At 54.8% G+C, this 13,376-nt stretch overlaps 5 protein-coding genes across 5 annotated transcripts; 2 read left to right on the top strand and 3 right to left on the bottom strand.

The window, feature by feature from the left end:
* The first annotated feature begins 635 nt into the window (after positions 1–635).
* On the top strand, positions 636–3,277 carry BO66DRAFT_384003 (DEAD/DEAH box helicase). Its single transcript, XM_025646080.1, has 10 exons — positions 636–724; positions 791–1,187; positions 1,241–1,298; positions 1,353–1,488; positions 1,537–1,897; positions 1,949–2,028; positions 2,081–2,232; positions 2,285–2,478; positions 2,532–2,680; positions 2,730–3,277. Exons 2-10 carry the CDS (start codon positions 856–858, stop codon positions 3,026–3,028), a joined length of 1,761 nt encoding a protein of 586 aa, XP_025498984.1. The 5' UTR covers positions 636–724; positions 791–855; the 3' UTR covers positions 3,029–3,277.
* A 538-nt stretch (positions 3,278–3,815) lies between these two features.
* Positions 3,816–5,179, top strand: BO66DRAFT_305904 (polysaccharide deacetylase family protein; the record flags this gene model as incomplete). The annotated part of the gene is made up of 3 exons (XM_025643242.1): positions 3,816–4,600; positions 4,700–4,785; positions 4,857–5,179. Coding segments are annotated over 3 exons (1,194 nt in total), but the record flags the coding sequence as incomplete, so codon positions are not given.
* Positions 5,180–5,808: 629 nt separating this feature from the next.
* On the bottom strand, positions 5,809–7,165 carry BO66DRAFT_443310 (glycosyltransferase family 31 protein; the record flags this gene model as incomplete). Its single annotated transcript, XM_025651505.1, has 2 exons — positions 5,809–6,126; positions 6,197–7,165. The coding sequence occupies 2 exons, from the start codon at positions 7,163–7,165 to the stop codon at positions 5,809–5,811; spliced, it is 1,287 nt and encodes a 428-aa protein (XP_025498982.1).
* A 1,136-nt stretch (positions 7,166–8,301) lies between these two features.
* On the bottom strand, positions 8,302–10,018 carry BO66DRAFT_395639 (phosphopantothenate--cysteine ligase CAB2). The gene is made up of 2 exons (XM_025648264.1): positions 9,599–10,018; positions 8,302–9,549 (listed from the first exon to the last, which is right to left on the bottom strand). The coding sequence occupies exons 1-2, from the start codon at positions 9,780–9,782 to the stop codon at positions 8,483–8,485; spliced, it is 1,251 nt and encodes a 416-aa protein (XP_025498981.1). The 5' UTR covers positions 9,783–10,018; the 3' UTR covers positions 8,302–8,482.
* A 1,199-nt stretch (positions 10,019–11,217) lies between these two features.
* On the bottom strand, positions 11,218–12,837 carry BO66DRAFT_395637 (aldo/keto reductase). The gene is made up of 4 exons (XM_025648263.1): positions 12,691–12,837; positions 12,509–12,639; positions 11,787–12,432; positions 11,218–11,667 (listed from the first exon to the last, which is right to left on the bottom strand). Exons 1-4 carry the CDS (start codon positions 12,769–12,771, stop codon positions 11,374–11,376), a joined length of 1,152 nt encoding a protein of 383 aa, XP_025498980.1. The 5' UTR covers positions 12,772–12,837; the 3' UTR covers positions 11,218–11,373.
* Between the last annotated feature and the right edge of the window lie 539 nt (positions 12,838–13,376).

Here is a 13,376-nt window from a genome sequence, read left to right as displayed (position 1 = left end):
ATATGATGAGTGAGGTTTGGAGTGAGGACGAGATTGCCTCAACCCGGCCTCAAGCCATCAGGTATGGTAAACCATAAGCAAGCAGCAACACTCGAGCATCTGGAACTGGTCAGATATACTGACTGATAGTAAAATGCCTTACTCGGCTCTCGGCTGTCTGCATAATATTATTTTCTCCTCAGACAAATAGATCCTCGTCAGTTGTCTCAAGGGGAGGCCAGACGATAATTCCGCTTAGCTTTGAGGAACTCGACTGTGGTCATCGAATTTTCCGAGTACGGTATTTGATCCTGCGTGCCTACAAGCGAAAATCGCTCTCAATTTGACTCCTCTAGTCATCTTCCCTGGTCACTCCCATTACGATATGAATTTTCCGTAGGTGCTACATTCAAAAGGCTCGAGAACCGGTTCTCATTGGCCTCACTCCGTTGAAGTGTCTTGTTGTGCAATCCGTTTGCTCGACTCGGGGTGAGGTGTTGCTGAGGCGAGCCCACACCACCTCATCTCTCTCTTTCTCTCATTCTTTCACTGCTCTTCTCCTTTCCCCTCCTTTCCGTCTTATTTCTTTTCTCCTTCCCCTTCCTCTTCGTTTCCATCTTTCATCCATCCCTGTAAGCAGTGCACTGCCCTCCCTCTCGTTCGTCTCCGCGCCTGTCTCTCCTCGTCATCTGTTCATATCACAGTCTAACTACTCTGACTATCCCACGCGTCTCTGTCGAAAAAGGTAATGTACCGTTTGCTCTACAAAACAAACACTTGTCCGTCGTCCTAACTACGAGTCACCTCTTAGGTTGGTGTCAAGAGTCTGTCACGTAGGACGTCGTTGGATGCTAGTCCAGCCCTGGACGAGCAATCATGGTGGAATTCAATATGTCTTCGTTGAACACCGCCCTCGACGATGTGACCAACACTCACGACAACAAAGAGAACGACGCGTCCAACCTGGCCCGCGCGAAGGGGTGGGTGGCTCCAGAGAGCTATGACTATGACAAGTATACTGCTACTCCAGCCCCTGCTGAGCAACCCGCTGGCGACGCTGGTGACGGTCAGCTCCCCGAGTGGGCGGCGAATGCAGCCAAGTATGAATGGAAGGATGAGTATGGTGATGTAGGCCCGGAGATACCTGAGCTTGAGGAACAACTGTTCCGAAACGAATTCATCAACCGGGCTGGTCTGAAGATTGGAAAGTATGTCAGCTGCGGTCTAAAGTCTCCCATCGCGAATCGCTAACTGTGTCTAGTCTACAAAAGATTGAGGTCGTCGCCGAGAGTCGTGAAAGACCAAACCCTGTGAGAGATGTACGTTTGATTCTCTACCTGTTCTGAGTGTGATCATGATCCTGATCGCTGTAGTTTGATGACGCTGGTCTGCATCCGATCATGCGCAAGAATATTGAGCTCTGTCGTTACGCACACCCAACACCCATCCAGGCGTATTCGATCCCAGCAGTTCTCACTGGACATGACCTGATTGCCATTGCCCAGACTGGTAAGCACCTCTGCCTTTCATGTTGCAACAGCCATTTGACATGAATAGGATCTGGAAAAACTGCGGCTTTTCTCATTCCCGTCCTGTCCCAGCTGATGGGTAAGGCCAAGAAGCTCGCCGCTCCTCGTCCTAATGTAGCCGCTGGTTACAATCCTGCCACGGATGCTGTCCGGGCCGAGCCTTTGGTCCTCATTGTCGCTCCGACCCGTGAGCTTGCAACTCAGATCTTCGACGAGGCAAGACGCCTGTGTTATCGGTCTATGTTGCGTCCTTGTGTGGTTTATGGAGGTGCGCCATTCCGTGATCAGCGGGACGAGCTGCAGCGTGGCTGCGATATCCTCATTGCCACTCCCGGAAGACTCCTTGACTTCATGGATAGGCCTCACATGCTTTCGCTTCATCGTGTCAAGTAAGTCGACTCCCGAGCAAACAAGATACGTAAAATTGAACGGCACCACAGGTACACTATTATAGATGAAGCCGATGAGCTTCTCCAGTCGGATTGGGAGTCGGATTTCAACAAGATCATGTCGGGAGGAGGTATGCTTATCGTTGTGTTCTCTTTACCATAATTGACACTTACATGTGCTAGATGTGAACGAGGATGCCGACCATCGTTACATGATGTTCTCTGCGACCTTCAACAAGGCTTGCCGTGAGCTGGCTCGCAAGTACCTCGCAGATGATCATGTTCGCATTCGCATCGGACGTCCTGGTAGCACTCACATCAACGTGCAGCAAAACGTAGGGCTCCCTGTTGAATAGCTGCTTCTTTCTGTTACTTATATGGCCGCAGATCATCTTTGCGGAGCGGCACATGAAGAAGCAGTGTCTCTATGACCTTCTGCTCTCCATGCCCCCCTCTCGAACCCTGGTGTTTGTTAACTCGAAGACTCAGGCCGACCTTTTGGATGATTACCTGTTCAATATGGGTCTGCCAAGTACCTCTATCCATGCGGATCGTACTCAGCGTGAGCGTGAAGATGCTTTGTAGGTATCCCCCTTCCAAGAGGTTGTGAAACCCTCATCTGACCGAGAGATAGGCGTGCTTTCCGGACGGCCAAGTGCCCCATTCTCGTGGCCACCGGTGTCTCGGCTCGCGGCCTTGATATCAAGAATGTCATGCATGTCGTCAACTTCGACCTGCCTCGTGCCCAACACGGAGGTATCACTGAGTACATCCATCGTATTGGTATGTTGGAAGAGCCATCCCCATAGCGACTCACGCTAACGGTTGATAGGACGCACTGCTCGCATTGGGAATGAAGGCCTGGCGTCCTCATTCTACAACGAGGATGATCAGGAACTTGCACTTGACCTTGTCAACATCTTTCTTGAGAGCGGCCAGAAGATTCCTGACTTCCTCGAGTCCTACAAGCCTGTTGACAACAAGATCGACTTTCAGGACGATACAGATGATGAGGATAACGGTGACGGCAACACTGGAGACGACGCCGGTGCAGCGTGGGGAGGTATTCAGATGGATGACAACGATGCTGGCAACGCGCCCCAGGCATCAGACACCGATTGGGGTTTCTAAGACTGGAGCTCTGGCTTGTCTGTTGACTTTGGGATCCGCACTGGGCATCTCAGCTCTCCACCCAATGTTGATGAGGCATGGAGTGGGACCTTTTGTTGACGGACTCAGCTCGTTGGTCTTAAACATCCTCTCTGTTCTCACTTGGTTCACAGTCTTCTGAGCCATACTTGCCCCGATGTTGTTTGAGGAGTTGATACCTCCGTGGCTTTGAGAATGATGCTGTAGGGTTCGCTTCTTATTCCAGTCATGCCCCGGAGATCTAGCGGACGCTGTCTGATCGAGTTTTTCTGCCTCGACGGCGGATGATGTATTTCGGTGTTGCAGGATCTCCGGCCAACGACAACGCTTGTTGGGTGGTTGATAGGGATGAGGATTTGATCAACGGCGTCGTTTTCTCGTCTTCGAGACCAAGTCACCTGTGGAGGTTAGAGGAATGTCTATCACAGTTGATATTTACACTGTCACAACCTTTTCGAATCATAGGATTGCTCTTTCCCAAAGTAGACCTTGTAGCATATTACCTCGTAGCTCCTTCCAGCACAGAGCCAGCCTTAACATCGGACACCGAAAAGATCACTCTATCACTACCACCAAGACAGCAATGCTTCACTGCATCACAGCACTGCTTAGCACATCCGATCGTGATTCTAACAAGCAATCCACGATATCGACCATGGCCCCGAGCATGTCCACCACTCTCTCGCTCCTCCTCCTTCTCATCATCAACGCCCTCATCACTCCCACCCAAGCAACACCGCCACCGCTACCACCTCTTCCACCCTCCCCACCCTCCGCACCAACCCTGAACCTCACCACCACCACCTTCCACAACCCACAGGGCCCGCCCAACAGCATCCTGATCGACACTTTCCAGCACCAAGACATCAACGCCCTCGGCCACTGGCACGGGGCCCTCGAGGGACTTACCGTGCACCACGGCAACGGATTCGTGCGGCTGTTCCCCTCGGACCCAGACCACAGCTACCACACGCAGCTATCGGGGTCGTCGTGCTACGACCTGCGGAGCCAGCAGCCCACGCACGCGCTGCACGTTGTCTTCGGCGGGACGACCAAGTTCTCGATCTTCGTGAACCAGCACAACGCGGCGTGCGACTTCACGCGCAACCCGTTCCCGCAGACGTCGGACGTGGTCGAGGCGGCGCGCTACGCCCGGGGCAACGACATCTACATCCCGCTGGCGCACTTCCACATCGACCAGAGCAAGGCCGTATCGGTCAGCTTCGGCGGCTTCTGGTCGCTCGAGAGTCTGACCCTGTACCGCGTCGAGATCGTCCCCGCCATCCCCGTCGGGTTCCCCGTCCCCCACCGCGTGAACAACGGCCGGCTGATGCTGACGTGCTCGCGGCCGGACTCGTTCGCCTTCGGCATCGACGACGGCCAGCCCCGCTTCGCGCAAGAGGTCATGCGCATCCTCGAGGAGGAGCGCGTGCTGGTCACCTTCTTCGTGGTCGGCCTGGGCCTGCGCGACCGCGAGACCAACTTCTCCAACGTCTATCGCGAGATGATCAAGCGCGGCCATCAGATCGCCCTGCATTCGGATACGCATCGGAAGTATGGCCCCCTTCTTATACTGTCGTGTGGAGACATGGCGCTTTTGTGCTTTTCTCCAAATCACCAGAAGATATGCGACTAACCAGCGGGTTGATACAGGATGGAAGGCCTAGGCTCCACCGCAGAGATCGACCGCGAGATCGTCGAAAACATCAAGTCTTTTCGCCAGATACTGGGGATCGAGAGTATGAACCACCTATCTCCAAACACGGCGCAGAGGTGCAACTCCGATTGGCTGACCTACTTCCAAACGCAGCTCATTACTTCCGTCCCCCCTTCGGCACCCTCGGCGCCCGCACCCGCCAACGCCTGGCGAACTACATCACTGACCCCCAGATCATCACCTGGAGCGTCGACATCGAAGACTGGCTGTGGGCCGACTCCAAGACCCCGGAGAAGCAGCGCGAGGCCTTCTTCCGGGACGTCAGGCACGGGGGCAATCTGGCCGTCATGCACTTTTTGAGTTCCACGACCGTCAGCTACTTCCGGGAGGTGATCCAGTTCGTCAAGAGCCAGAACAAGACCATCATGCGCATCGACCAGTGTCTGGAAGACCCGAGGAGTCCCCCCCTGAAGTTTCCTATCCATTAACTGGGTACCTGGGTCGGGATCCGTGGCTTTCCCGTTGTGCTACGCTATGCTATGCTATGTTGATGTTCTGCTTGGAAGCGCGGATGGAAGTATAAACTTGTGGTTGCATGAGTTGGTATAAAGCATATTGTATACGATACAAAAAAGCAAGCTTGGCCAAAAGAAAACGCTGAAGCGGACACAGTAAAAACAAGAATGCAACAAGACATTTTGTTTCTCACACAGTAGAGAAAAATAAAGGAACTTCTTTTCTGGTGGTTCGTGCTCCCTCTGTAACCCAGACGCCTGGTGTGGATGCAAGCCAAAATCGAGGAATAAAAAGCTGAAAATAGAAAAAAAAACCGTAAAAAAACCCCCCTTCCCCAGAACGCCATCAACCACAATGCATGCATAATCCCTCGCCAAAGGATTGGCAAGAACAGCACGATGTCCGGTAGGGAGAAGCTGAAGTATAATCTAATCCGATATAAAAGAAAACGGATAACACCAAGCCCACCATCCCGCAAAAAGGAAAATAGTTTCATCAGCTTTGTGGGATGAATTACTCGGCCAGCGAATAGTTCTGACAAGTGTTTTGTGCGATCTTTTGGGCGGCAAGAAAGAGAGAGAGAAAAAGTCTATAAACCAAAGTCCGGCCGACCACACCGTGGCGCATGTTCTATCATCTTGTCGATCGTGTTCAGGATCCAGCCGGACCGAGCGTCGGGGTTGCGGACTCCCAGCCGGGGCGTTTCGCCGAGGAAGCAGACGCCGGCGCGGAGGACGAACTGGGCGCAGTTGGCTGCGTCGGCGCACACGGTCTGGCATTCGTGGAAGGTGGTGATGTCGGGGCGTTCTTGGTCGGAAAGGTTGTCCCAGCTGTCGCGGACGTTGGAGAGTTCGGGGTATATGAGTTCCTTGAAGACGTCGCGGTGGAGGAGGATGTGTTTGTTTACCTGATGGGGCGCGGGATGTGTTAGATGGTGGGGATTCAACAGGGGAAGGAGATAGGGTGGTAGCACGTACATCTTGCCATCTGCGACGCTCATACTCGTACAAATCTTGGATGTCGCGGGATGATAAGTGGTGGAACGCCACGGCGGGGAAACACCATGGCTTGCGATAGAAGCCCGTGGCGAACTCGTCGATCTCGCCGAGGTTGGAGTTCTGGAGCATGGGCCAGGAGTAGTGCAAGGGCACCCCGGCGTCCGCGAGAACCTTCCCTAGGACGCAATCGCCAGCCCAGTGCCAATCGGTGTATTCGTTTAATTCTACCGTCCGAGCGGCGTATTCTTTGGAAGCCAGCTGCATGGCCGGATTGGAGACGAGGAAGCCTGATCCGCCGTGCGCGAAGATGACGTCCGCGATTTGGGTCTCGGTTCCGATATAGTGCGGCTCGCTGGAGTCGAAATGTGCGAGCCATGCGAGAAGCGTCGGCCACGAGAAATATGTGTCCGCCTCCATGAAGACGTACCACTTCGCATCGTCTTTATAGGCCAGCGCCTGTTGGACCATCGGGAGAAACTTCCACTTATCAAGCTTCCAGCCCGGGTTGTTGGGTTTGCCGATGTTGGAATTGGCCTCGTCAGCGAAGTCGGCGGACGCGAGACCGGCGCGACCTTGTTCGCGAAGGCGGTTGTAAAGGTTAAAGTCCTCGACGGTATCCCGCACGGTCGTGTCCATTCCAACAAAGGCGTCATGAATCTTGACACCTTCGATTTCTTCCGCAAAGTCGGAGAATATGACGTAGTGGGGGACACAACGGAGGGTGGTGTGGAAATGGACGGGAACTTTGTCGAGAGACTCGGTGACGCCGGTCTTCATCACGACGAGGACGTCCTCCATCCCCGGGAGGGGTGGGCATTCGGGCAGGGTGCGACGGGCCTCGTCATTCTTTTGAGGATGTAGCTCGGAGCGGAGGGTGTAGAAGTGGTAGAGGAGGATAAGTCCCAGGAGGGCGGAGAGGGCTGCGATGCGACGGGAGCGGCGGAACATCCTCGCAGCAGTGGTGGTTGACGTGAGGGGAAACGAGGGGGAAAGAGGAAGAGGAGGTTGGTTGGTGATTAGACCAGTACGGAAGCCGACCTGCAGCGGAGTGGGACAAGTTGAACTGTGAGTGACAGACAAGAGGAAAGAAGAAGCGACTGAAACAGCAAGATTATGGACCGATCCTCCAGATTGATTGCAACACGTTGATCATTTTCTTTCTGTGTCTATCAATGCGGCTCGTGTCGACAGGTTCAATCGCTGACAGCTTTCCCCTCCTCGAGTGTTTATTTTCTGGGGACTGTCGGACAACGGGGGTTGGATTCCTGAGAGCACGGGTAGGAACGCAGTCGCCTGGCGCTTAGAAGAAAAGAATGAGGATAGGGTTTGGAGCGGAGGGGGAGAATCTGCGGGGGAGGAGGAGGAGGGAGGAAGAAAAAGAAGAGGAGGAGAGGGAGGAGATCACTAGATAGATGATGAGAAAGAAAGAGAAAGAAGAGAAGACAAGAAGAGGCAGCAGCCAAGAAAGAGAAAACGGTTAATGAAGCTGTCTTGGTGGACGGGGCGTGGGGATGGCGACGTAGGAAGGCACGTAGGCAAAGCGCAGATCGGCCCACAGTGTCTAGTTAGGACGGTAGACGATCTGGAGTCCCAAACGGTGGTCCCTATTCAGTAACGTACTGAGCCCAGCAATTCGATGACGCGTTGGCCTAACTAACCCCCCAGGGCCCGACTGGAGCAGCCCCGACTGAGCCATGGTTTGAGGAGGAGCTGCAATCCTGAAACCGCCCCTGACAGGCCCGGCGGTTTGCTGTCTCAGCTTTCTTTGCGAAGCCAACACCAACCCCATGTCAGCTTGTCAGCTTGTCAGCTTGATTAGAAGAATAGATATCCTCGCATGGTAGATCCATGATTCAAGGCCCGGCCATAAGCTAGAATTCACCTCGACTTGGTTCCATTGAAATCAGGGGAAGGGAAAGGAGAAGCGTAGAACGAAAGGGGAAAGAAGAGAAGGGGACCGACTCGGGAAGAAAAAGGCGTGCGTTCAATGCCTTTTCTGCCGCCCCCAATCCGAGGGGGACAAAATATCCAATCTTTAATCTATTCGAGGAAGCAATGGACCCTGCTGCACACGGATTTACTGAGGGTATGCTCATACTCACACTACAGGGTTTAAGCTACTCACACTAAGAAGTGTCCCTAGCTCCTTTCTCTCTAGAATCAGTCACAGACTCCGACCTCCTCAACAGTCGCAATAGTTTGTTTACTCTCTCTTTTCCTGCAACCCGCAAAATCACCACCACCACCACCATCTATGCTACAACATTATGCCGACCGACCGTACTGGGCAATCTTGTTGGAATGCAACTTGACCAGCTCCGGAATGATCAGACTCTCGATCTCGACCCCCTCTTCCGCGGAGGTGACCACCTCGGGGACTCGATCGGGGGCACCACCACTGCCACTGCCACTGCCACTGCCGCCCCCACTGGTTTCTCCCGTCAGCGCGGCTTCGCCCGCCCGCTGTTTGGCCGCCTCGGCCAACCCGACCTGGTCTTCGCTACCGGAAATGCTCTTGCTGCGCCGCGACTTGGGCACTCGGATCCAACGCTCATATGGAGGCTCCGGCGTGACAAACACCACCTCCCATTTCCGCGTCGTCAGCAGGTTGCCAATCACCAGGTGATGGGCATACCGTTCCAGGGCGGTTTTCGCCTTGTACACCAGCAGATTGGGGTCCGTCTCCAGCTTGAAGGAGACCACCATGCTCCCATCCGGTGCCCAGCCGTCCACGAGCCGGTGGAGGAATTTGGGCACCGGGTCCAGGTCGATGACCAGTTTCTTGCTCCGGTTCGGCACCGGCTGCGGCTCCAGTCCTCCGGTGTATATGTCCAACGAATCTTCGCCCTGGCCGCTGCTTTTCAGGTGGCTCGGTAACTCCGACGACTGGATCTTGTGCTCCGACATGCGATCGCGGGGGATGAAGAAGTCGCTCACCGCTGCCGCCAGGTAGAAAAGGGCGTGGGGCCCCAGGGGCTTCATCAACTGCGCCAGCGACCGCAGTTCGAACAGATACTCGGAGACGGTAGTGAAGGGGAGGAGTAGGAGGAGGTTGTTTCGTTTGGCGTATTTGTACTTGCGCAACACGTCGCGCATCTGATCCTGGTATTCCTTGCACACCACGACCGGGCCGTCTTCCGAGTCGGACTCGTCATCGTCCATAAAGTCGAGGAAGCAGTTGGTCGAGTGGCTGTAGTGTCGCGAGTATGGCAGCAGACTGAACTGACGGTGGAGGAAAATGACGGCATAGCCCTGTTGCAGGAAGTACTCCGCCGACACGGCACCGCGAGTGCCGGCACTGAAGTTGTCGATGAAGCGCACGGTTTGATTCTCTGCACACGGTTAGACGTGATTCCTGTGCGCAGTGCCCGGCTCACAAACCCAGAGGAACGGTGGTGCCTCCGGAAGTGACGAGGACCAGTCGCCGGCCCGCTTGGACATGCAAGTCCACGAAGGCGCGCGCCAGGGCCTCGTGCTTCGGAAGAGCTTTGGGAGGGGGGTAGTTGTTGAAGTAGACGGACTCAGCCTCCGCGGGGGTCATGTCTGCGGTCGGAGCGGACGACATATTGGGATCCGGCGAATTTCCTCGACTTCCGACCGACAATATCCTAGAGCTTCGTGGTCCAATGTTTCCCAACAGACTCCTTATGGGTCGCAAGTGATGCGCGGGAAGCGACGGATCGATGTGCGAGATGAGCGGGCTCGATTGACCGCTCGTCTAGATAGAACCGATACAAAGAGACAAGGATTGAGTCGGCGATCGATGTTGAACGTTGAACGAGTGGGGAGGATAGATGCGGATATGCGCTATTCTATGGTGAACTGAGGGGTTAGTCTTTGACAGGAGGGAAGCAGCAAAGAGATCAAAGAACACTCTCGCAGAATGTCACTTGATGGATGGCAAATACCTATTGACAAATTGATCCGTAAAGGCGTTGCTTGGTTGAGTTGAAGTTGAACGAAAGGGCGGGGCCTCAACATTCTGACAGGGCGTGGAGGGGAGGGGGAGGAGAGGGGCAGTGGGCAGTGGGCAGTTGGAGCTACCGCCTTCGGAGTTATTCCTCGGCATTGGCCTCGTTCATCCTGCTTTCTCTGAGGTATCAGACTACAATGCTCATCAGTCAGACGGCCACCAGCTACCTCATCCCCCAGATGGCAGTGTCATCGCACAACCTCGGCAGATGGTCAAAATATGCCGACCAGATACAGCACCTAGTACTGCGACCTCGCTCCAGAGCGCCAAAAATTCCCGACAGTTGCTTCCTGCCAAGCCATGCGAACCATACAAACCATTCCAATCGCCGAACCGGCTGGTCAACGGGCAGAGCAGAAACCCGTGCGGCATCCCCGGTCAAAATCAAATCCATCGTTCGAAGACGACATTGCGCAGCTAGGCCGGCTATATGTCCACCGACTCCTCGTTGTTCGAGCTCGAGCTTCCGGATCGTCTGTCCGCGAACTCTTGACTCCGGCGAACTCTGGAATTGACTGCACCACCACCACCACCACCACCACCAGAATGATAGAAACGAACCTTGATACTGCCCAGTGTGTTGCGCCATGATCCTAATCCGGGCCCCTGATTTTGTAGTTCGAAGTACAAAAAATCAAGCCCCCGTTGTCGAGAGACATAGGTACATAGTAGAAGGTGTAGAATAAAAACCCGGCGTTCTCCACTCCACAGCCGGGAAACCATTCATTGCGCCCACGTTTTCCACCATAAGTCACAGCCCGTTGCCGCGATCTAGAATCCCATCGGCCCTCCGTCGTCATCAAGTTTCAGACTCAGTGGCTGTTGCAACGGTTCCGAGGTTCTCGACCGTGGTAGAACGGGGGGTCTGCGATGGTGAAACGCGGGCGGGATGGTCGTGCTGTGCTGTGCTGTGCTGTTTCAAATCAAGATCCGTCGAACTGAGAGCAAGCGTCGCCTTGATGTGAGTTATGATTCTACTTCTTAAGGTTCTACGATACCATAGACAACAATCACCAGGTAATGCCTGAAAGAAACAACAACCTACTACCTACTGCCCCCCCATCTCCTCCCCACCAACCAAACATATCACACTCACAAAGCGACAAGAATCCAAGATTTGCGCACTACACACATAAAATATGTACACATTTAGGCCTCCACCACCCACCAACCAGCGCCGCACTCACTCCTTCCGCGGCCTCACGGCCTCCTGCGGCGCCGGCGCATCGATATGCGCCGCCCAGTTGGTCAACGAGATATCCGCGGCCGTGAACCCGACTTCGTACTGGTCGTTGCCGCCGAACAGCATCGTGTTCGGGAACCCGGGGTCGAAGGGGGCGGCCAGGTCGATCTCCCGGATCTCCGCCTTGGTGAGCTCGACCTTCAGGGCGTCGATGTTGGCCTTGAGGTGCTCGACCTTCCGCTGGCCGACGATCGGGTAGATGTAGGGTTGTTTGTAGCGGAGGTAGGCGAGGGCCTGGATTCGGGGGAAGTCAGTCGGGGGGTTGCACGCACGCACGCACACACACACACACACACGCAATATACAATGAAGCAAGAGGGAAAAGAGAGTAAAAGGCAAAGAAACAAACTCACAATAGCATAAAGATTCGTTCCCTTGCGCTCGGCAACCTTCTCCAACACCTCCGAGATCTTCAGATCCGCCTCGGTGGGCTTCGAACCCCGCCCGGACCCCTCATGCTGCTGCCGGGCCTCGGCGGAGCGGAACCGGCCCTGGCCCAGCGGGGCCCAGGGGGCGATCGCCATGCCCTGGTCGCGGCACATGGGGACGATGTCGCGCTCCATGTCGCGGAAGCCGGCGTTCCACTTGCCCTGGTAGACGGCGAAGGGGCGCAGGCCGTGGGCGCGGGCGTAGTCGTTGGCCTTGACGACGACCCAGGCCGGGGTGTCGGAGACGCCCAGGTAGAGGACCTTGCCGGCGGCGACGAGGGCGTTGAGCGCCTGCATGACCTCCTCGACGCCCGTGGTGAAGTCCCACCAGTGCACGTACAGCAGGTCGATGTAGTCCGTCTGCAGCTTGCGGAGGCTCGCCTCCACGGAGACGCGCAGCGACTTCGCCGAGTTGCCCACGAAGTTGGACTGCAGCGGCTCCGTGTCGAAGTGCGCCGTCCGGAACCCCGTCGTGTACTTGGTGGCGATCACCATCTGGTCGCGGTTGTTGCGGAGTCGCATCCACTCGCCGATCCAGGTTTCTGACTCTTCGTACTGATATGCGTTGGCGCTGCGAGGGCTCAGGTGTTAGTAATTGAGGGTGTAAGAGGAGAGGATGATGTTAGGACGGATGAGAAGGCACCCACGTGTCGATGAAGTTCCCGCCCTCATTGAAGAAGTAGTCCAGCAGAGCGAAGGTATCCTCTTTGCTGCATTTGCCCATGAATTCCGTCCACGCCTCTCCAAAGTTCATTGCTCCCAAGCATAGCGGTGAGACCTGTCGAAGTTTAGCTTCAGTGCCACGATGAGTTCAAAGAATAGTCCCTACCTTGACGCCAGCGGTGGGAGAGAGAACCTGGTGGTAGCCAAGTAGGCTCTTGGGCTTCGGGGCAAGTGGGGCAAACGACATGTTGTCTAGATCTTGGGGAACTATATGTTTATATGTGGAAATAAAATCAATTGAGATGAATGTTCAATGATAGTGTTGATCCAAGTACAGAGAGACCAAAAGCACGTATATATACCCTTTGGACCCTAGGCTCCAGAGGATTGCGACAGGGTCTTTGACATGGCATGACGCAAGAAGGGTGGGGCCTAGTTTGAGTTATCGCCGAGCTGCAAGTCCTGTTCTGTCCTTCTGACACCATCGCCCATCTTGCAGCTTAAACTAGGGTGTAATTGCGTAGCAGTCAACGGCTGTCCTAGCTCTCATGCTATTAGTAATCGGTTTTAAGACTCTGCTATTCATAGGCCTTCGTGAATATGCAGAATGCTGGCAGGGTCCTGGAGTTCGTCGAGCCAAAGGAAGCTCAAGCTCCTGTCCTTATCTCCGTCGTGCTGACAACGCTAGTCCTGATCTGAACCGGTCGCGATAAGCCCCCGGCTTCCGCAGGATTTAAGCTCAAGCCCGGCGGAGATAAGCACGGTGATTGTATTGAGTACACCCCGAACACATGCGAGGAAACTCCTTTGGGTAGGAAGACGGCAATAGCAGCTCGAAATGACACTTGTCAT

This window comes from Aspergillus aculeatinus (assembly GCF_003184765.1).
Source record: "Aspergillus aculeatinus CBS 121060 unplaced genomic scaffold BO66scaffold_67, whole genome shotgun sequence".
Lineage (NCBI taxonomy): Eukaryota > Fungi > Ascomycota > Eurotiomycetes > Eurotiales > Aspergillaceae > Aspergillus > Aspergillus aculeatinus.
This window is presented reverse-complemented; position numbering and strand designations above follow the sequence as displayed.

Bases quoted from the DNA above. Each gene is read 5' to 3' on its own strand.
- BO66DRAFT_395637 (XM_025648263.1), bottom strand. From the start codon at position 12,771: ATGTCGTTTGCCCCACTTGCCCCGAAGCCCAAGAGCCTACTTGGCTAC. The intron at 12,433-12,508 runs GTGGGTGCCTTC...GAGCCCTCGCAG, and splicing joins GGCGGGAACTTCATCGACAC to CGCCAACGCATATCAGTACG. The intron at 11,668-11,786 runs GTGAGTTTGTTT...CCCCGAATCCAG, and splicing joins GAACGAATCTTTATGCTATT to GCCCTCGCCTACCTCCGCTA.
- BO66DRAFT_384003 (XM_025646080.1), top strand. From the start codon at position 856: ATGGTGGAATTCAATATGTCTTCGTTGAACACCGCCCTCGACGATGTG. The intron at 1,299-1,352 runs GTACGTTTGATT...TGATCGCTGTAG, and splicing joins GACCAAACCCTGTGAGAGAT to TTTGATGACGCTGGTCTGCA. The intron at 2,479-2,531 runs GTAGGTATCCCC...ACCGAGAGATAG, and splicing joins CGTGAGCGTGAAGATGCTTT to GCGTGCTTTCCGGACGGCCA.
- BO66DRAFT_395639 (XM_025648264.1), bottom strand. From the start codon at position 9,782: ATGTCGTCCGCTCCGACCGCAGACATGACCCCCGCGGAGGCTGAGTCC. The intron at 9,550-9,598 runs GTTTGTGAGCCG...AACCGTGTGCAG, and splicing joins AGGCACCACCGTTCCTCTGG to AGAATCAAACCGTGCGCTTC.